Source organism: Colletes gigas, unplaced genomic scaffold (assembly GCF_013123115.1).
Source record: "Colletes gigas isolate AHSC1104 unplaced genomic scaffold, ASM1312311v1 Colletes_gigas_Sc00022, whole genome shotgun sequence".
Classification (NCBI taxonomy): Eukaryota; Metazoa; Arthropoda; class Insecta; order Hymenoptera; family Colletidae; genus Colletes; species Colletes gigas.
The window spans coordinates 2,617,375-2,640,828 of NW_025106651.1; the positions used below are offsets into that span (position 1 = coordinate 2,617,375).

Below are 23,454 nucleotides of genomic sequence, written 5' to 3' on the forward strand. Positions count from 1 at the left end.
ACAGTAAAAGATGTAGTAAAAATATTATATAAACTTATTAATACAATTCGAAACGGAAATAAACATGTCGATCGATCAACGGTAACAATATAATATAACTTGTTAAATTAACAATATTGTATGTAAAACGATGAGTAACATAGTTTATAATAACGTTGTGACGTTGTAGATTTTACACATAGAAAATATGTACATAATTTCTTAATTAATTGTAACGTTTACTGAGTTTCTTATAAAGAGAAGACTTCTTTCGTTGTACTTTAAAAAAATGTACAATTTTAATCTGTACATCAACAAGGAGTTTAATTATTCCTATTCGTACTAATTATCTGCAACTTACAACTTATAATTATCCGAGATGAACTGTCGTGCGCGAGATGACTCAATCGACTGCAAATTTGATACTGGATGATTAATTTCGTTACATAATTGCAAATTTTATAAATAAAAGTGGTTTAAATCTTGCACAAATATGGAGACACTGATTTATGGAAATTCATGATACTTTTGATTATACATATAGCGAAAAGAATATATTATATACCAATATTGGTATGACACGCGAAATAAAATCATTTTATAAATTTTGTAAAAAATTGTTGCAGCAACTAAATGGAAGTTTCATGATGTTTTAAACTATGGATCTATAGTTCAAAAATACTGATTATATCGTCATACAGGATATGGTACCGTAACCGAAGAATGGAAATACAGGTGAGAGTTCTCATACTTTTATTCGCCGAATGAATCCATTTTCGTGAATTATATTATTGTCGAGATTATAAAATCAACTTACATCGCTTACAAAATAATATTTCTAACGAAGTTGCGGCACCTACGATCGTAAACAATAGAGAAAAATGAATCGTAATAATAATAGTAAGGTAACTGCACCTGTAGTTGACGTCTTGAGGATTTTTTTATTCTTTGGTCAATAACTTCCCGCAATCACGAGACCTTTAATATCTAAATACAACACCTTAGACAAAAACAACTGAAATGATTGAAATTCTATGTATTCGACAATGGATATATCTTCGTTGCTAAAAAAGAACATTTATTTGGTTTGTTGGAACCTCCGTGTTTTCGCCATTCGTCTTCTCTGCCATTATTTTTGCTACCTACAGTCAAAAAGACTTTTCTTTCTCCGACAAGTTACGAATTGAATAATTCATAAGGACAATACGCCCGAATCCTCGAACAGCTGCTTTACCCACTTAAGGCACTCGACTTCTCCTCTAGCAAACTATTCTCCGTCAACGAATTGTCTTACCTTTCTCGAATCTCCAATTTTCTTTTCTCCTAACAAATTAGCTAAACAATTAGTCTGAGACGAATGTAAAAACAATTTGAAGTAGCTAACACTTCAGGCACCCAAGTCTAACAAACATATCACATTATCACCATTGCTGAAATCACAAGAATAAAACTTTAAAGCAGACATTTCTATCATCTGTTAAAATATAACGGTGCTTTGGAACCTAAAGATGACCTCAAATCACGTAACACGATATTTTACAAATCCAGTTCTGATTATTAAATTGAGATATAATTTAGCTAGCAAAATTCAAAGACGTTCTTCTCATTGAACGAAACAAAATGAAGTTCTGTCTTTAGGTGCCATATCATTCATAGATGCTGTTACCTTAATTGCATATACTATAGATCTGTATATTTATCTTTTTGTATGTCATCATTTCAGAATTATAGGCGTAGTAATAATAATAATAATAATAATAATAATAATAATAATAATAATAACAATAGGTATCGATGATATGATTATACCGAAATTACAATTGGGAATTTCCTATCTAATATTATACAGCATTTTAATAATTTATCGAAATGAATAACGGGATCCGTAACAATTCGTAACGCATGTTTAGATAGCGCAGGAACTCTCAACGCGATTGTAAAAGGATAACGAGTTGCTGTTCGATATCCTTTAATTCCATCGCATTACCCTCGTACACTCGCGATCCAACAAGCCGCAATGTAGAAGCAAAACTGTTAAACAATTCTTTCGTTTCTTACTTGCGCGTCGTCAACATGAATACTTAGATACTAAGCATCAAAAAATGTGCGATCAACGATACGATTATCCATCGTTCAACGCCGTATTTACCCACGAGCTTCAACGAAAATCCTAAATCACATAGAACGTATTTTCCAGTCAAGATGTCCGACCAAAAGCGTTTGCAGCTAACCCTGTGTAATGATATTCCAATGGAACGCAAATGTTTCGTTTTAAAGTTAAGGAAGACTATGAATTACAAATAGAATTCGTGCGAAACAACGTGATTCAGAGTGAACAAATCGGATGGAAAGAAAGTTCGTTAAGCGAACCTTGAGGCTAAGTTATATCAAAGAAACCTTCAGCGAGATAGGTCGGATAATTGGCGAATACGACGAATGGGAAGACTAAAAAATTACTTCGTAAACATCATTTCTTTTACAAGCTCACACGCGTTACTTCCTAGTATCCTTGTTATGGACATATATGCACGCAAGCATACACAACAATAAAACATACACGCATACGCGCACGGACTCACGCACACACGTAAAAATATCGTTCTGCTGCAAAGGGAAAATTATATATCTGTGATGTTTCGATGAGATAACAATTTAAATGGAGGCAAGAACATATCCATAAGTATTATACAAACGTTGCGTGGAAAGGAATCCAATTTATGCGAAGGCATAGTCGAACGCATCGAAATAAATTTAACATCATGCGCTTTTATATTAATAAGTAAAAGTTGACTCATTCAATTTTCTGTATATACATATATAGCTTAATATAGAACAGACTCTCTTTCTTCCGAGAGTCGTAGATTTTATTTGTGTTTGGAAAAACTGGATCTCGATTCGAATAATACTCCAAGTAAGTACACCGTACGAGTCGTGAACTTAGGAAATTACTCGCGGTTGCAAACAATCGATTTCCCCATGAAGTTTAGTCGTTTATATCGAGAGGAATGAATATATTATTAAGACGATCATAGAAATTTCTAAGAAAAAAAAAAAATATAACGACATTATTCCCAACGAAGAACAAGCAGTCTTGCACCATTTGTTTGTTCTAGCTCTTTGTACGCGCACGTCGATCATCGACGTTTTCCAAATCCTTCCGAAGTGAGAAACCGAGTAAACGTTTAATATACATTGCATTTGTCCAGTAACGTGTGCTTTGTGACGTCGAGCAGACCTTCTTGGGTACCTCGAGGTCGACACCTTCTTCGCCGATCGCAATAAAGGAAAACTGATAAAATGCACGACGTTTCGAAGTTTTAGGATCGCGACCTCGACTCGCAACACGTACTTAAAGATCGTCGAGGCACGGTTGCGTCGAACGTGGAAGTTTTAAATTTCGAATCACTTCATCCGTTACACTTCTTGCAAGACTTGTCGCGACATCACGAAGCGTACATTCTGTTAATTTCGTGCTGATATCTCTCTTGCACCGCTTTCCTCTTCAGTTTGAACGCGGCTGTTACCAGACCCATATCCGGCGACCATTGTTCCGCGCACAATTTAACAGCGCCAGGTATTTCGAATCTTTGGAGTTTGCCTACACAGAAAAAAAAATATTATACCTCGTGTACCCATTACGAAACGAATCATCAGACATTTACATTTTTTGGCTTGTTCGACCAGCTCTTGGAGTACTGCTTTCTCGACTTGCGGATCGTCGCACAGTTCTTCGAACGACTTCTTAACAATACCGAGATTCTTGGCGATTTCGTCAAGATAGTACTGATTGGGCACCACCAATGCCACCGTGTAAGCCCTGTGCCCATCTCCGTACACGCAAATGTTCTCCACGACCGGACACGTCTTTAATTCCGCCTCCACTTTTCCCAGAGACACGTATTCACCCAACTGCAACTTCACTAGATCCTTCTTTCGATCTGCAATAATCGCATCAACCGAATTTAAGAAACAATTCTGAAATTGTTTTGTTTTGTTTCCTTAAGAACAAAGTCAGTACCGATAATCTTTATGCAACCATCTTCGTGGCACTCCCCGATGTCGCCCGTTCTGAACCATTGCCTTCCATCCATGTAAAAGAAGTCTTCTTTCGTTTTCTCTGGCAATTTGTAGTAACCGATCGAAACGTTTTCTCCACCGACAAGAATTTCCCCCCTGGGAAACGGTGTGTCCGTCACTCTGTAGCCAGCCTCCTCCCAATTTTCCAGTCGAATGTCGCAAACTGTCGTCGGTGCTCCTACTCTTCCAGTACTTCTATCGTGTACTGAAACGAAAACATACGATTCGATACTACTGGGGAAAAAGAGTAGCTTTAAAGACCTTGTACAAAGTACTTTTGCAAATACTTTAACAGAAAATTCGTACCATCCATAACGGTAGCACACGAAGTTGTCTCCGTAAGACCGTATCCCTGCGTTACGGTAACACAAAGGCAAATTTTGACCTGAGTGTGCGTGTCCGGAGACAATGGTGCACCTCCACATAGTACAAGCCTGACTCTGCCACCGAGGACTTGCTTGGCAGCTCCAAAGATGAGTTTGTCGAAGAATGGTGTATCGTAACCGCGCTTCGTCCATTTCAGTTTGTACTCGTAGGCAAACTTGAAGATCGCTTGCCTGAAGGCGCACGATTTCTTCACCTTCTCGTTTATGCCTTTGGAGATACGGTCGAGTATGAGCTGAAGACACGAGGAAGCATACGTGTAGAAGATTCGAATAGAACTTGATATTTTTGTACATCGATCGGAAGACTCACCGGTACCGAAGTTAAACACGTTGGATGTAAAACGGACGCGTCACCCTTGGATCCCCTCTGGATCTTGCTGCTGGAATCGATCATAGTGAGCGGTGAACTGTAGCCAATGGGTACACCGGTTAGAAGGCACACGCTCTCGGCGAGAAGTTCAAAAACGTGAGCCAAAGGTAAAAATCCGAGGAAGACGTCGTTCGATTTTATTTCTACAGCGTCACAGAATGCTTTCAATGTGTAAATTATGTTCGAGTGAGACAAGAGTACGCCTTTTGGGACTCCCGTGGAACCAGACGTGTACATGATTATCGCTGTGTCGTCAGCACGTGGCGGTGACATTGGTGCATCCGATTCGTTGCCCTTCTTAATCACATCTGAATATGGTATGAGCCTCACGCCATTCTACAACATGAAAAATATACCTGCATCGGAGAAATTGATTTTTAAAATTTATTCAGAGTTCCATAAAAAATTAGGGATTCCGAGAAATCGAGTCGACAAACCTGTTGTCGATTAATGAATATTTATATAACGATTATAAATTAAGAGTGGTGTGATGCAACTGACTGTAAACAACAAAAAGTGAACTGTAATCTTATCGATGTACTCGTAATAAGACGATCTCAACGTCTCATTAATTTGTTCCGATACGCGACGGCAAATTAACATTACAAACGAACCGAACTGACTCAACACATTGACGTCGACGGATTACCTTGAAATCAGTCGTGTCGGTGGGTTTGAGCTGGTCCTCCATATAAATCACCGTCTTAATCATCGGTAGTTTCTCCAGAAGCCGTTTGAATTTCGATAGTAGATCGTGACTGGTTATTACGGTGTCCACTTCCGTTTCGTTGATGCCATGCGCGATAGCATCATCGCCCAAAGTTGCGTAGATCGTGACCACGGTCAGGTTCTGCCTGAAGCAACCGTAAGCTGCGATCATCCATTCTGCTCTGGTCTCCGCAAAAATCACGATATTCTTGCGCGTGGTCAGTCCCAGTTCCCTCAAACCTCGACTAAACGAGATCGTAAGCTTGTTCACGTCCACGTACGACTTCCATTTGTACTCCCCCATTTTATACTGGGTGAGAAAAATAATTATCAAAATTACAATGCTTTCGTTGCAAAGCGAAAGATACCCAAACGGTTCTAATCTATTTGGTCGAACTCTCTATGACCTTTAATAAATTTGTAGAAGTCCGAGAGAAGATTCTCGAGTACCTTTTTAAAAATTCTACCATTAGGCTGGAGTTCGTCCTCCTCCGCCAGGATCTGCCTGGTGCCGAGGCATTTTTTGTCGCCGTGCAATTTCGCGACCCAACAGAACATTTTTTCGAGCGTGTCGATTTTCTCGCGCTCGAGGGTAACGTGCATCAGCCCCGGAGGATCGACGCTCCTGTATGTGAGGCTGTGCTCGTCCTTGGCGACAACCCGAGCCTTGACTCTCCTCGAAGCCTTCCTCTTCTCCCAGGGTCGTTGCAGAATCAGGTAGACTGGAAACGTCAGCAGGTCGTACACGTACGAGAGCGCCTTGATCGCGTGGATCACGCCGCTAATCCAGAAGCCTTCCATTTCCCTACAAAGGAGGAACGAGGTTAGAAAAATCTTGTTTTCCTCTAATCTTTGTGTCCTTGAGTCTTTCACCGTCCGAGCTCTCGCCGTTAATGCCTCTCGAGGCTTCCGTGTGTCCTTTTGGAAAAGGTTTCCCGCGTTTCGACGCCGTTAATACGATACAGGGCCATTCATACAACCTGGCCAGACTGAGCATCTCTTTTAAACAAACCAATGACGATTATTAAATAAAATAAATTCGCGTCTCTGGCAATTTCGAACGAATTTCCAATAAACGACGAAGCGAGCGTTTTGCACAGCGACAATTTTCCCCGTTGATTCGACGACTCACGGTTCCGTAACAAATTAAGTGTATATTCAAGCTATTTATTCCATGAGGATTAAATTGATCCCATCGTACAAGTTATGTAACAAGTGTCTTTCTCTGCAGCAGTTGTGGGGCCAGCAGAGCCAACGCGAATTGTAAACAGAGCGACTACGACGTTTCTATTTGATGATTTTCGATGACTCTTGCGTACCTTTAAAGCGATTCGAAACTTTCGAGACTGGAAATTCTCGAATGCCTTTGCAAATCTTGGTAGACAAATCTTGGGATTTCGAAGTCTTGAACTTGAATCAACAATTTAAATATTACCGAAACACACGCATCTGGCGTGCAAGAAGAAATCGAAAAGTGTTTTATATTATTTTGCAATCTGGAACCGCGTTGTCGATATACAAGCAATTAAAGTTTCAACGCGAGAGAAGGTCACGGACACGTGTTTCCTGCATGTGTCCGCGCCACCGTGAGATCAGCTGACTGGGATATAAATGGCGCGCGGAGTAACATTAATAAACTTCGACTGCTTGCATCTCGAAAACAGCGCCTCGGATTACGAAATGATCACTTTTCAATTTTCTTTCGCGCAAGGTATTTGCGTCATTCGACTTATTTTATTTTAAAGTCTGTTGAAATACTTCAATCAATAAACAAACTTCCAAAGATGTGATGTCATCTTTTCAGGTTTATATAATACTTAATTTTGCTATCTGAGGGACTTACAAATTCAAATAACACAATTAGAACAACCCCGTTCCTAGTTTAGGACCGTTTAAGACTTCCAAACCGAGGAAGACCTACCAAGACCTATTAAGACACTCGAAATCAAGCAGTCCTCGAAGCGATTCGAGTCTGATAGCACAGATTCGAGGCGATTCGATCGGTCTGGAGCGCATCGTTAATCGCGTCTCCGACCAGAAAGACCAAGGATTCTCGCTCGTTATAGCAAATTCACCGTTTCTCCATAACGAACCCGTTTCTGTCATCCGTCATAAGCTAGCATGCTGACCTCTTTCCCGATATTCTTGCAACGACTGGAAACGCGAACAAAAGCATGCGCCGTGCAAAAATAATACACATCGACGGTTTTACGATCGGACGATTTCGATAGCGCCGAACGATTACGCGTTTCAGCGTGTTAATCTTCCGACAGTAGGCGTTTCGTTGGTCACAAGCTGAACCACATGCTGTCGACAAGGATCCAACGTGCAGGCGTGCAAAGGAAAAAGCGTGAAATGATAAAAAAAGGGACATTCAAAGAGAACGCGTCTTCTTACGAACATTTAATTATGGAATACATTTTTGCGGCAATACATGTCAAGAAATCGTACATTTCGCATCTGTTTAACAGAACATGCTACAAGGAAATATTACAATATAATAAGAGGCCAGAAACTTTTAATATATAATTATCTTCCCAGATATAAGTTATTTTATTAGTGAAGTACACGTAGTCATTAATTGTAAGGGCAAATAATTAGTTACCCGTGTTAGAAATACATCTAAAATTTGGTAAAATAGGCATTCTCAATGGGGGTTAAAATTACCTTATCAAGGCAAAACATTAAGTTTTCTCCGCTAAGAAGGCTCCAAGTTGAACGCGATCGAAAATACCTGAAAGCTTCTAAAACACAAAATCTTCGATGAAACCAAAACGAAACAGATGTTGCGGAAGCAATGATTTTTGCACCGTAGCGAAGGATCGAAAGTTTAGAAATGCATTCAAAGTACGAGAAGAAGAATTCAAGCAAGTTCCATTCAAACTTTAATGGAGCTCGTTGGCGTTGTTATCTAGAAACACTTTTGCCAGCTATTGTGTACCTTTTTTCACGTTTTGTTGCCGATGTTCCGTGCAATGCACGATATTACGGAAGAACGCTTTCCGTGTGAGCATTCCAAGGGTACTTCGTAATCTTGAAAAGTTTAATTTGCGAGGTTAAGTATCACTTGTGCAAATAAAGAGATATGTCTCCTTTAATGCAGTAATTGCACGAGGCACTCGAAGGCCGATTTTCAATGAAACCATGATTCGTTCTGATAACAGTTGCACGTTTGCTTCCAAGATTCCTCCATTCCATCGAAGCGTGCAGGTAATTGATCAAGCATTCCACGGGCTCGAGCATTGCATAAATAATACAATAAAAAGTTACTTAGCTCGCTTGCAAGGCATCTTTCACTTTTGTCCTCAACAATAGACGATAAACAAATCTGTAACGTTCAATCGAAACAATTGGAACCGAGGATTCATTTCGTATTCCTCTCGTGTTTATCCCACTCTGGCTGTCCGTTTTTTATCTTTGTACTACTCAAACGAATTCAAAGGCAATAATCTCTATACGAATAAATACAAAATTGACGAATTATTGGAGAACGTGGACGCACCAATTCTTTGTTTCGTGACTTGGGCCACTTTCGTAATAACCGCCTCATTTATCTCTTCGTGTGATAATGTCTCCCGAGCAAGACTCGATAACGATCGTTCTTAATTACACGCACAGGGGAACGGGAGCTGATCAGTTAAAAAACGGTCCAATCGACAAATTAAGAAAATACAGAATCCCATCGGAGGAAGAGGACTACGCGAAGACACGTAACGATTCCAATTTCGTTCCTTAGCGTTTTCTTGCATACCCAATCGTTTCGACAAATACAATCGGACAAAGTTCAATAGGAGACTCCGTATGTGATGCACCGTGGCGATTGGTACGCACTCGTCCGAAAGCATGGCAGCAGACGTGTGACAAACGCTCGAGATTCGAATATCGCTGCGGACTTTGGACGCTATTAGACCGACGCGACGATCATGGTTGAAGACGTGCTGACCAGGGTCCATATCGCACACATAGTCTTTTCGCCCTCTGTGCCTGTGAACGAAGGGCATTCTCTCTGGATACCCAGACTCTTTTGCTCTTTGGAGTCGCTTCTAAGTGCAAAACACTTTTTTCGATACTCCCATATTATTCTTTGATACTTCCAGATGTTCACCATGTAGCCAGACTTAGGCACATTTGAATCAAACAACGAATTGTTTCAAATACATTCCACCCTCGAAAGTCTTGAAGGATTCAGTTCCTTTCCATTTAAAATTATTGACAATCTATTTAGTTCAAGTCAATCGTTATCATGACTACGTCTATGTCTATAATGTTATTATTACTTTTAACCGATATAAATGAATACTGACCATTGTTTCTTACTCTGTATTTTATTTTTTAGCTCAGATTAATAATATCATTGAGTAAATACTATTATATACATTCTATAAAGACCTATCATTAGTATCATTAGTAATCTTTCTTTTCACATGGATACAGTAACACGTATATGTAAAAATAATTTGCACAATGGCGAGGTACTAGCCAGAGAAACCTAACCTTAAAGTTGTTCTATGTGTATCATACATGGAAGAGATATAACGAACTTGCGAAAAGAATGAGTCACGAAGATAGCAATGCACTTTGAATGTCACGAGTCAAGAACCTGCCAGTCATGAATACTGCACAACTTTAGAACAGCATACCCCGCGTTGGGAATCCTGTTTTTAGACAATCGTCTTTCTATTTGAAAAATGAAAAGTTATATTCGCAGATTCGCACGAAAAACCAAGAAGACAAGCACAGTAAAATAATGAATGACTAGAAATACAATTAACGAGCTTGCATGACAGAGGATATAACTCTAGATATCGCTTGATTAAGTATCAAGTTCACGATATCTCTTCCGGTCATACGCGACGAGAACCGAGACACGTGGATAAATGGTAATAATTGTGGACGTATCTAACGTTATTCAAAATCTCTTTCGTCTCGTCTTGCAAATTAATTAACTCTTACCATAACGAGGAGGTTTACATGACTTTTGATGCTATTCCATAGCTGTAATAATTTTGTAATATAACAGAGTAGAATTTTTAAGAAAAATCGACAGATGCCTAAATTTGTGAAAAAAAAATTTCAAATCGTCCTGGAAAAATTATATTCGGTTGCAGGGGTCAATTACAATCATTTTTGGTCAAAATCCTACACACTTTCGAGAAAAAAATTCGAGTAGGTGCTGAAATTTTTCGGCTAAAAAAAAAAATTCGAATCATTCTGGAAAAATTATTTTCGGTTGTACAGGTCAATTACAATTATTTTTTATGAATATACATGCCCCCGAAATTCTACGCAGTTTCGAGAAAAAAATTCCTTTCCGAAAATGTAATGTGTGTAATATAATGTAATGTTGCAAGTGACACGAAAATGGTAATAGGTTAAATAAAATATATAAAATGGGCCGAAAAATTACATTGGATGAAAGGTCTAGTCGTATACTTCGTCTATGATTATATTTTTCGTTTTTATCACTTCATATGTACATAAGTATAATCGGAATTTTACTGTAAGTAAGTACAATATTGCATATAAATTACAGTCTAAGGATCAATGTCGATATGAAGCCTCTTGTTTTAAAAAGTGTGATAACCGCCAATCTCATTAATTTCTCGGTTCACTTACAGATATAAACTATGATAGTCATTCTCGATCTTTCAACGTTCTGCACTCGACCTTTTGTGTCTTCTTAGAAACAAAACTATATTTTATATTTAAGCTATTATCTTGACCAGCACAATGTGCAAGAAACAAATTTCAATGTTCTATCATAAAATTGTGCCGGGCAATGAAAACAGGCGGGATTAGAAAAGCAAACAACATGGCATGTGCATTATAAGTCAAATAATTCAGCAACTACACAATCTTATTTTTACATATTTCAACGAAACTAGTTTTCAATATCGAAGAATATATTTCGTACCTAAACACATGCATCTGCAAAATTGCCAGCATTGGAAACTAGAAAAATATTAGAAATTGTAAAGGTTTCTCATTCGAGTATTTCAAATAACAAGTAAGATATATTGAAAAAGATATCATTTAATAACAGTAATGGGTTCAGTATCTTATTATAATAATTCTGATTATTATTATCAAGTATATAAGAATATCAAAAAGTTGCAGTAAAATATTGTCTGCGCAGATACTATTAAAAGAGTATTTCACGAGGGAATGAAAATGTCCCAAAATATATCTTGTCTATTATTTGAAGAAATGCATTAGGTAGCTACTGTCTGGTAAAGCTACTATTTACATTAATGTAAGCCTACACAAGATGTGTTCATGCACATGCATAGTGGGCGTACATGCGAACGAAATCTATTTACGACAGTAGAGCGTAGAAAAGTTAGTCTATATGAATGGTAGCTACGACTCACTGTTTATCCTCCACGATCATGGTGGCAAATTCCGGTCACCCCTTAATTCCAAGAGATATGTACCACCGGTACTACAATGGGAGTCTTGTTTCGATGTGGTTTAACGACACTGCAAGAAAAATCGTTCCCATAGTCGAAATGATTAATACGTTTCGATAGCGCTCGTCTACTCTTTATCGTCGCTCTCTACGACGACAACGTCATCGTTTTCGACGTAAATGTCAATTCTTTTCGATTAGGATCGCGAAAAGAATTCTGTTGCGGCCTTGACACGTTAAACGAAACGCGATGTTAACTTATAAAATAAAGTGATCGCACGTCAAACATTTAAGAACAACAAACGTTGAGAGCACTTGATATGATATCAGCTGTGCAACATGATACTCATATTTTTCCAAAAATATGGTAATTGAATTTGTAATCAAACCACTCGAGACACACATGGTTTACGAGCATTACATAAACACGATATAAAATAATGTTTAAAATACGTGGAGCGAGTTCTCGTTTTTTCGAATATTTTGAATTCCATTTCATTTATTACAAACAATCTTCTGATTTACCAGCTACGTTTCGACGTTCTAACGCAATTTACACACGGACGTGTAGTGCACGCTTCTTCCTGTCGTCTGTGGCATCAACCCTTGCCTTGCTATTTAATTGGCAATTTCTGTGCCAGGCACTGAATTTCTTGCACGATCGAGCAAACGTACAACGTGCCTTTCCGGCCGACTGGATAACAAATTTATGGCAAGACAGTTTCAAACATTTAAAAAACTATATTAAGTATTATACTCTATTACATTCTAGCAATAGCTCTAACAAATCTCTCGATGCCTCGAAGTCTCTATCACGTTTGGTAGCGAGAAATCACTACCGGAAGTGCTACCAAGACGTAGTTGAAATTCAAAATTCTCTGTCAATTTCTTCAGGAAACGAGATTTTCGAACATCAGAGATTTCTACAAAACAGGAAGTTTAATTTGACGTGATAGCGGAATAGATATTTATCTATAGTCAGTCTATAGTGTGATATATATATAGATTCCTCGCTCTAAAGGCGGATGTGCTCGTGTCTAATTGTAAATCCAGAAGCTAGCGCCACAGAGGGGGCCTCTACAAGCATGAACGAATCTTATATCCTCCGCCTTCACCTTCACCTTCGCCTTCGCCTTCGCCTTCCTTTTCCCATACAAACTTTCCCGCCTCTAGCTTACCAAATGCCAGATGCTATATCGTAGTACAGCACGCTGTAAAAGATACTCTCTAGCTTTGTAAAATTTTCAACGACGTTTGGAATACGAAAAAAAAAAACGATGAAATTATTTAAAATATCTGAAACACCTATGATGACGAAGCATCTAGATATTTATCGCGCTGAATAATTAAGATAAAACAAATATTTTTCATTGATAATTAAAAGATAAAAGACAACAGATGAGAGCTTACAGTGTACTTTCGTATCGGATAATCGCCAATTGTTCAATTTCAAAGTTCAGAGCGAATTAAGATCAGTGTTTCGAGTTTCGAAAAGTAGATCGACAACTACGGCTACATCAATAGCGAATAAAAAACAACGAACAAGTTCGAAGGGCCACTCGTGGAGGACTGTCCTCTTTGAAAATAGACAACGGGGTCACTGAGCGACGGATCTACGATCTACGGAGCCTTCTATATGTATATCGGGTGTTCAAGCCATTGTCCAAGAATCTCCTCAGAAATCAATGAAGCGAGAGAAGAGAGAAGAATAATTGAAATATCGTTGGCTTATTTGGTTTCTTTTACGTAAAATGCTATATTCTTTTACATTGTACGAACACGACTGATAAGACGAGCTGTGCTATTCATTGGTCACAGCAATATTCAAGATAACACGAAGCCAGAAATAAAAGACGTAATATAAACATCTAGCACATAATGGAAATAGGGTCAAGGAACGGGAGAAGCTCGGATCTGCTTTCAAACATCCATGGACGCCCTGTATATACATATCATAGTTTATACATATATAGCTAGTTGGACATACACAACCTACATATAGATAAGAGCAACGTCTAAGGTCCAAGGAACTGCAGAGCAAATACCATAGACACCCTCTATGCACACATGTGTAGTACATTCGAGTGACCCAATCACAACCTTGAACGAGACTAGAAAGACACCAAGAATAGACTCCATCTTTCTACTGCTAACGAGTTAGGGCATTTTAAGTCACGTATAATATTAAGCATATTCTAAAAAATGTTATCCGCTCTGATTATAAACAAAGGTGCATGAGACACGATTTCAGCATTATGCTGCATCATACAATATACCAATAAATATGATATCGATATTTCTAAAGGTTACGTTATATTCCGGGAGAGCCTTGAATGATTTCATCCAAGATATCAAGCGGTTTGTCTAGTCATCGTTCTCAATGAAAAAAAAATTGAACCATAGAATCATGAGTTCTAAGAAGTTCATCTTTGTACCTGACGGAGTCCGAATTCTAGACAACATCGGTTTGTTTCGTCTAAAGTGAACGTAAGAAATATTTCTTGAAAGATCATTCTATGTTTTATTCATGGAAGTAAAATTCATTTCAATCGGGTCTATAGTACAGTAGGACAAAATTCGTGAGTATGGTCTATTTTTACTTCGTCAAGATGGCATAATCCCGCTATTACAAACAAGATAAGTCAGTAAAAACTGTCTTGTAAGATAAGTTATCTGTTAGAAAAACAATAGTTCAATCGGCTACTCTACACGTACACTTCACACGCGATAAGAACAGTTTTAAAATAAACTTGAATTATGGTTTAATCTTAAACTTATATATTTAAGGTTATGCTTGTTTGAAACAAAAGTTTAGAAAAAAAAGCTATTGGAGCAACCAATCTATCCCCATATAAAATTAAATTATATAATTGAGCAACAGTCTGAACTTATAGAATTATAATAAAATTATCTTATCAACTCTTCTTCAAACTCGTGGCAGGTGGTATCTCCTTTCGTATCATCTGACCCGATGATACAGCAAACCTTACATCTCCACGTTTCGAATAAAACGATCTTGTTATCGGACTTCCAAAAGGTTTAGAATCGTTTTATCGATGATAAGACGGCATTAATTTCGACACGGCTGAAACAACATTCCTTATTATTTTTTACATTCTACAAAAAGCAACATCGCGAACGTAGTATTTTTCTACAAAAACGTACTGCATGTATTATTCTAATCTATCCTGTTATAAAAAGTGTTTTAACGAGACTAATATTTATGGGCAATTTTACATCGTTGTAAAACATAGTCGTGAATCATAATTAGCAATATTTCGTGCATAAATCTGATTAAAGTAACTAGAACGAATGGGATTTGTTTTTGCCTAGTTTTGGATTAGGTGTAAAGTTTTTATCTTAAATATGATTTCATATAATCACCTTGCAAGTTCATCCATATGCATTCGATGCACCGATGATTACTATCATGAATCGGTGAAGCTCCTGCTTTCCTAGTTTCTGTGATGTTGACTGGCTTCTGAGCCGTTTACGTCAAGGCTATGGTCTGACCATTGAAGGACGCTACTACGTATCAGGTCACAACCTCATTTACTGTACACGGGTCAGAAAATATTGACTACTCAAAGCCACTGAGCGATTATCCCCGCCTTATCGTTTCGCTATCCTCTTTGAACCGTATCCGACAATACTTCGCTCTCGAACACGCGATTCGATCCCAAATCGACTCGATTCGACTCCATTTTTCTGTTCACAAAAACTCCCTTACAAAAAGTACCATCGACACGATTGTCAACCATTTTCCCTATCTAGAGATATCCTCGACATTTCTTCAAATTATAATAGGAATAATCAGTGGTGGTTGTTGTTGAAAACATATTTAATCTCGATCAGATCTCAAGATTTTAAGAAATGCATGAAGCAAACCGGAAGTCGTCCTTAAATCGTCTAAACCATCGGACTTACAAGGAACCATCGCGAACGGTCCGGCTTCGATTTTGATGAAACTTTGTACACTTATAAAGCAGCCAAAAATAATCGACACGTATTTTTTTTTAGCTGCGGTAACTCGAGTTTAAGGGGTGAAACCACCCCTTGAAGTTTTGACTCGAAACGGCTATCTCGAAAACAGAAAGACATACAAAAAAATTGTTAATGGGCGAGATTGATGGTTTCTTATGTACAATAACATGGTGTTAAAAAATTAAAAAAAATACAATTTGTTTATAACAAAAAAAATTTATTAACTTAATTTTTCATTTTATTGAAATTTTCATAATGACAAAAAATGACGAGCATTTTATTCCAAATCCATTGGTATGCGATTTTTTAAAATTGCCTCCTACAGTTTTGCAGATTTTGATGATTTACATCTTGCGCGCACATCCATTATGGTAGTAGCCGTTCTAACTTTGATTTTAATGAAGCACTGTAGGCTTGCACTACTTCTAGAGGACAAAATCGGGAAAAATACAAGAATACCAATTTGTTGATGGAGGCTTCGTTAAGAAATTATTAACGTTTAAAGTTCCGCCCGTACTGAATTTTTTTCTCCGAAATGCCCAAGATTTCGGGGGAATGTGTAATGACCAAAAATGATTGTAATCGACCCCTGCAACCGAAAATAATTTTTTCAGAATGGTTTGAAATTTTTTAATTTTGTTGAAAAATTTCACACATTCTCGAATTTTTTTCTCAAAAGTGCGTAGGATTTCGGGGGTATATATATTGACCAAAAATGATTGAAATTGACTCCCGCAACTGAAAATAATTTTTTTAGAACGATTTGATATTTTTTTTTTCGCTGAAAAATTTAGGCACCTTACGCCCTGTCGATTTTTCTTAAAAATTCGTTTTTCATTTTTAATAATTTTTGTTTGACGCCCTACAAAAAAGTTGGCCAATATTTTTTTGTAGGTGCCTATGAGCTCTACTTCAAAAAAAAGTTTCATTGAAATATATTCACTATTGTAGGAATTATGGCTGTTTGAAGATTGGACCATTTTTATGGGGTTTTTCTCATTTTGCAGGGTCAAGGATCAACTTATTGCATATTTTTGCGATTTCTACGTATTCTTGATTAAAATACGCGTCGTTTGCATTTTTGAAAATTAAAATCCTTCAATCCGTTCAGAAGTTATGACATTTTAAAGATCCGCATGAAATTTTCGGACAACATTTCTGGCCATAAATTACATTTTCGATTAGGAATTTTTTTCTCGAAAGTGCGTAGGATTTCGTGGGTATATGTATTGACCAAAAATGATTGTAATTGGCCCCCGCAACCGAAAATAATTTTTTCCTGGAGGATTTGAAATTTTTTAATTTAATTTTTTAATAATTTCTTAACGAAGCCTCCATCAACAAATTGGTATTCTTGTATTTTTCCCGATTTTGTCCTCTAGAAGTAGTGCAAGCCTACAGTGCTTCATTAAAATCAAAGTTAGAACGGCTACTACCATAATGGATGTGCGCGCAAGATGTAAATCATCAAAATCTGCAAAACTGTAGGAGGCAATTTTAAAAAATCGCATACCAATGGATTTGGAATGAAATGCTCGTCATTTTTTGTCGTAATGAAAATTTCAATAAAATGAAAAATTAAGTTAATAAATTTTTTTTTGTTATAAACAAATTGTATTTTTTTAAATTTTTTAACACCATGTTATTGTACATAAGAAACCATCAACCTCGCCCATTAACAATTTTTTTGTATGTCTTTCCGTTTTCGAGATAGCCGTTTCGAGCCAAAACTTCAAGGGGTGGTTTCACCCCTTAAACTCGAGTTACCGCAGCTAAAAAAAAATACGTGTCGATTATTTTTGGCTGCTTTATAAGTGTACAAAGTTTCATCAAAATCGAAGCCGGACCGTTCGCGATGGTTCCTTGTTAGTACGACATCGTTTAGTAAAGTTCGACTAATAGGAAGTGGCGATACATTTCCAGCTTGACAAGTAAATTTACGAGCCATGCGTAGAACCGGCAGTAGAAAATTTATTGGCCACACACGGCCATTACTTTTACTTTCCACCGGAAGCGTGTGCTGCATAAGGGTAGGTTCACACTGGTAACGGAACAACAAAGAAACGTTCCTTCAACAAATAACAATTTTAGTCGAGCGACCGTTCGATCTAACAAACATCGCGAATAGAACAGATCGTGTGCGTTATTTTTATTCGTTATCTATTATTCTATTTTAATTTTGCCCATCGCTGACGCGCGGAAATATTGGGGCTATAGTCCAAACAAAATTGAGGTTAAGTTTTGACGGGGTTAGGGTTTTAAACATTTCTAACTACGCCCCTCGTTTGTTTACGTGCTTTAGGTATTATTTTATTTTTATGCCCGCACAGATGCACTATAAATTTTAGAAACGTTTTAAAATCTAAGTTTGGCTAGCCTGTTTCAGTGGTCTGGTTCATTAAATGTAACAGAAGTCCTAAAACTAGATTAACATTCACACAAATTATCCATTGGTCGATTTTTTCTTCTTCTTTCGTAACTACAGGTTACAGAACAGAATGTCGTTACAAGTGTGAGCCCACATTAACGAGTTCCTGTAATAGACAACGAGAGAAGGAAATAAGGACACGACATCGACCCAATTATATCTTGCAACATCGAATTATCATAGATATGGGCTACTTGACTGCACCGTTGCATTTCGTAAAATGAACTGAAGCTATGCTCGGAATCAATTACTCAGCACTGCAAACACGAGTGCTCGACTACTGTGAAATCGTTCGACTTTTGCTTCGAGAATTCCTCCTATACATTTTAAACAGGATCAAAGAATGAAATATTTCGTTCCCTACCCTATACAAACGTAGCTGACCAAACACTCGAACGTTTCTAAAGTTCAAACCGATAACAAGTTTCCATTCTAGGATAAGGGATGCAATTTCATCCCTCTTATGCCAGAAATATCCATTCTTTGACCATTGACATTTTGTTATACGTAACAAGTGTTTCCTCCAAGTGTTTGATATTAAGTCGAAACTCTATTTTACAATCATTTTCACAATATCCAACCACTTCGTTCGGAGCACCACGGATGGAAAATTAATTTCTATCGATAGAAATAAAAAGAGTCGTCCAAGAATACTTGGTACACGGTTGAAAGTTTTACACTGTGCTCCGCAACACTGGATTTAAATTCCATAGAAAATTTATGGAACGAACCGAACCCGTAAAATCAGAATTACACCTGTAAATTTCGAGGAAGAACTCGAAACGAGATTGAAGGAAGGTACGAGTCCCGGATTGCTTGAATAAATAATACTCGGTACGATCGAACACCCGAACACATATTTTAAACCTATTCGCGTCCGTTAAATTATAGTTCGCAACCCCTGTGATAAATTGCTGGGTCCGTCATCGGTAGACACGATAAACTGACAAGCGGAAACGCGGGTCAACGCGATACGAGTATAACAAAGCCCAAGTCTGTAAAAGCTCACCTGTACGAGTATACAAAGTCACTAGTTCATGCAAATGACAGAACTGAACGGGGAACGTATCGCGAATGGTATTTGTTCCGTCACCCCACTCGCTTTGAACACAGTTATCGGATATTTGGCAGAAAAAAATAAACTTTTCGCGAGCAGATTTTTACGAATCGATGGATATCGGATGTAACAAAGAAATAAAAAGAAATTGCAAAGCGCTCGAACGGATCAACAGAGCCCGGAGATAACGAGTTTCATGACATTGAACATCGGACCCTGCATAACTCGAGTTACGCTTAAGTTGTGCCAAGGTGAACACGGACTCTACGGTACGACTAGAATATACGTACCGCCACTACGGGTCCACGCTGTGTTTACAATACGTTATCGAAGCAAATGGTAATGTAACGTTACAGTTTATCACGCTTGTTGACCGTGTTCTGAGGTGATTACATTGTCACGTAAATGCTGTATGCACTTGCACCGTGTAATTAAACTAACGATGATTCAGTCAAAACGGTAAGCAAATCCAACACCTGTGATTAAGACAAATACGCGATTGTTCCGTATTTCTTTATACGTTACATTATACCACTGTCATACGATACGTGTAATATACGCTTCGTGTAAATGTAATGCAGTATACATATAGCAACGCAAGTATGATATCTCTTCCTGCTATAATAAATATCGTAATTATTAAAGTTCGTGAATGCATTCGAATGAAAAATATTTATCGAGCCCCCAATAATTTAAGACCAAAGACTATCGTTTTCTTTGAAAACATGAAAGTCACTTTCGCGTTGGATCAGAGAAAAAGTGAATCAGAATTACTTAATTCCGATAGGCAGGCCAAAGAATCCGAAGGATTGGTATGTTAAATTCCCAGTCGCTAATGTTAAGGTTGACAGCGATAAAAATTGAGCGAACTACGTTTCCAGACGCGTGAACGTGTGGGCGGAATATTATAAACGAAAGGGCACGACCGTCGAAAGGGAGCATCGATCCAACATGAGGGAAGATTTCGTGCAACGTTCTCATTACTAAATAATAGACCACGCGAGCCAGCATGGAACCAACGTGTGCTATCGCACCGGTTGTTTTCATCCGCTCTACTGTCACTGGCTGGAATTACTATTGTCCCCGTCCAACAACGTATTGGACGCTACTGGACATCGCCATTCGCGGCGTGGAAGTCGCGATGGTGGTCCATCTCGGAACAACAATAACCTACAGAAATTCTGTTATCCCCACGCAAGACTTTAACACGCAGCGCCAACGGAGCGATCCCAAAAACCCGATGCTCGACAGGAAAAATCACGAGACATATCTGTATCCAACGCACGCGTTTTGATACAAACCGTGACGAATGATCGCGCACTTTACTCTCGCGTATCATTATAAATCTTCTCCGATAAAGCAGTTCGTTTATATTCTAATCTAACATTTATACACGATATTAGAAAAACTAATAAACTAATCGCCTTTAAATCTAATGTACAGATAAAGCAGAGATGTTATTTACGCTCTACTTCGATAGATTAATATCTTTTCGATTCGATCCACTGGAAGTAAAATCATATCAAGGAGGAGGAGGGCTCTTTTTATTCAGCGGTTACATAAGAAATATCGTTAAAAGTATTGTATGGAAAAAATGTACAAAATACTTAGAAGAAACATTATCGTTTAAGAATGAACTTGCAACGGGATAAAAAGAAAAACAATTCGCCTGTATCCTTTATATTTAGTTGGATATACGAGATGTTGCTAGGATTAAACCTTGCTCGATGTAGAAAGGTTTCAAATATGTGAAACTAGACGCATACGCGCATAGGTAATATAACCGCTTGCATAATCTGTTCATTCATCGATAACAGCGCTGATCAGCGACCGCGCACGATTTGACCGTGAATTCAATATCCGGCGGAGGGATCGATGACTTCTTTGCGGAGAACCACAACCAGAGCAAAAATATTCATACGTCTGAATAAAAGAAGAACGACACCGACCAGCATCCTATCTGTGCATCGCGAACAATAGCGTCCTGGAAATTTGAATTGGAAGCGATTCAAAGTGACTTCGATCGAGCCTCTTTACAAATCAGCTGCACGTACGTGCCAAATGTCATTTTAAAAACGCGAATTATTTACGTTCGATTCGTGTACAACGCGAACGCACAGAAACAGACTTCGAAACGGAAGGGAAGTTTCAGCGCGTGGTGGATTTCGAATATTTTCGATCGAATTAGACTTATATAAAAAATAAAGCAAAACCGTTGCTTACCTTCCGTATTATCACCAAGTATCCTGGCCTTTTTCGTGCCCGCCTCCTAACAAGTTCGACGATTTCTGTCGACTAACAAGTCGGATTTCCCACCGCGACCAGAAGAGGAAATTATCACTATACGCGATCCAAGAATCAAGAACGGTGAGTGTGTAAGTACCTTACATTAGTACCTCTACACGCACCGTTTATGTACGCAAAAGAACGAGGGAAGAGAAAAGGACACGAGGGACAGCCGATCGCGACGTAACGTGCACCGTAACGGACGACGAACAACTGAATTTATATCGTGGCCTGTATCCCCGGCTAGGCGACTTAGAATATTCCTGATAATCTTCGATCTTTGATCTTTCTTTCACGCCTCCCATACCAATTCTCGTGGCTGAAATTGCCCAGTGTCCGCGGAAGGTAAACGCGACCAGATGTACGACCGTCAGACAGCTGTACGGCCAATCGCCTACGCGTGTCTCGTATTATTAATACATCGAGAACGAGATCGGTTGATCGACGAGAAAATGTGACAGATAAAGAAGCCGGGTGCTCGATTCAAACGTGCAACGCCAGAGCGTTCTTGTTATTCTTACATTCTTTATGATTATCGATCGCAAAGATCGAACCTCTTTGAATCGTCCCCCGGCAAGGAACAATGTAATCCAACGTCTCGTTGCCACTTGATAAGATAAACGAAAATAATGTTTAACACCACGTGCTTCTGTATCATGAACTCAAATGATCCCACCAATTCTACACTTACGGCGATATCACGTAACGCGCACTTGAACGGTGTGGCTCAGTATTCGCGTGAATAACTTGCAAACGATATCGTTCCTTCCTCGCACAGAGCACTTTTTTCTCCGCACATGTCAAACTTTTAACCTATCAAACGTCCGTCTATACCGCGGATACCGAGTATAATTCAGCGAGACCGTGCGTACCGTACTCTGACACGTACTAACGCCAGCGCGAAACACCGACTACTCTATACATACTCGATCCAGAAGCGGCCATCTTGCTATCGGGGGTTTAAAACTGAAGAAATCGATGAGGGAACTATAGCGAAATCTGCCGGAATAAATGCACAAAATACTGTTGCACGGTCTTAGGAAACATTATCGATTATATTTATTAACAACGACTGATTTTATTCCCGGTGCAACGTCGGGAAAGCATCGTTTTAAACTCGGCCTCAATTTTAATTTGAAATCTCCCGCCAATTCTTCGGTATGTTGACAAAATGTGTTTCAACGTTTTACGCGTTATAACCTCGTGTTTCTGGTTCACGTGACTTAACAAACGTTGATACTACTATAAATTGATCAAATACGTATAAACAACGTATAAAAATTTAGCGTAAAGTAATCTGATGCGCATGTAAGGACTCGAGGATTTGACCTGCAAAACCGCTACGGTCATGCTTCTCGCTATAGATAGGTGGCCTACACGTGAACCAATCAGAAGCCGAGTTCCAATGGGCGGGGATGTGGCGTGATCCGTGGTGACGTCACTATACTCCGCAATCGATAACTACACGACATTTAGTATACCCCTCCTGACCTGTTATTGTAGTATTACATACGATCAATGTTCAGTTTTACTGCGTCATGCATCTCCTATGGTATAATCGCATATTGTCGATTTTTAAATCTGCTATATCTCAACAAAATCGCGAATATGCTCCTCTAATCAGATTTTAGTATAATTGGTTTTTATTTTTTTATGAGATCACCCTATAGAACAATCCGACTTGTTACCATGTGGGTTAGTTTTTATCGACCATGTCGATGACTGCTGTCTCTAATACCAACAGTAAACTTCAGTAAACAACGCGACGAA

General features: G+C 38.4%; 1 protein-coding gene across 8 annotated transcripts; it reads right to left on the reverse strand.

The window, feature by feature from the left end:
• Positions 1-581: 581 nt before the first annotated feature.
• LOC122401205 (long-chain-fatty-acid--CoA ligase 3) lies at positions 582-22,579 on the reverse strand. 8 transcript variants are annotated; one of them, XM_043403192.1, is made up of 10 exons: positions 22,376-22,579; positions 21,622-22,291; positions 11,892-12,000; positions 5,971-6,325; positions 5,462-5,830; positions 4,753-5,148; positions 4,363-4,675; positions 3,998-4,261; positions 3,642-3,917; positions 582-3,577 (listed from the first exon to the last, which is right to left on the reverse strand). In XM_043403192.1, exons 3-10 carry the CDS (start codon positions 11,909-11,911, stop codon positions 3,423-3,425), a joined length of 2,148 nt encoding a protein of 715 aa, XP_043259127.1. In that variant the 5' UTR covers positions 11,912-12,000; positions 21,622-22,291; positions 22,376-22,579; the 3' UTR covers positions 582-3,422. The 8 variants fall into 8 exon arrangements, with proteins under 8 accessions (XP_043259127.1, XP_043259124.1, XP_043259128.1 ...); XM_043403189.1 differs by having other exon boundaries at positions 21,622-21,738; positions 22,206-22,579; XM_043403193.1 differs by lacking the exon at positions 21,622-22,291.
• Positions 22,580-23,454: the final 875 nt, after the last annotated feature.

Excerpts from the sequence above, each read along its gene's own strand:
- LOC122401205 (XM_043403193.1), bottom strand. The coding sequence starts at position 11,911 with ATGATCGTGGAGGATAAACA. Across the intron at positions 5,831-5,970 it reads ATGGTAGAATTTTTAAAAAG|TATAAAATGGGGGAGTACAA; the intron begins GTACTCGAGAAT and ends TTTCTCACCCAG. Across the intron at positions 4,676-4,752 it reads CGTGTTTAACTTCGGTACCG|CTCATACTCGACCGTATCTC; the intron begins GTGAGTCTTCCG and ends TCGTGTCTTCAG.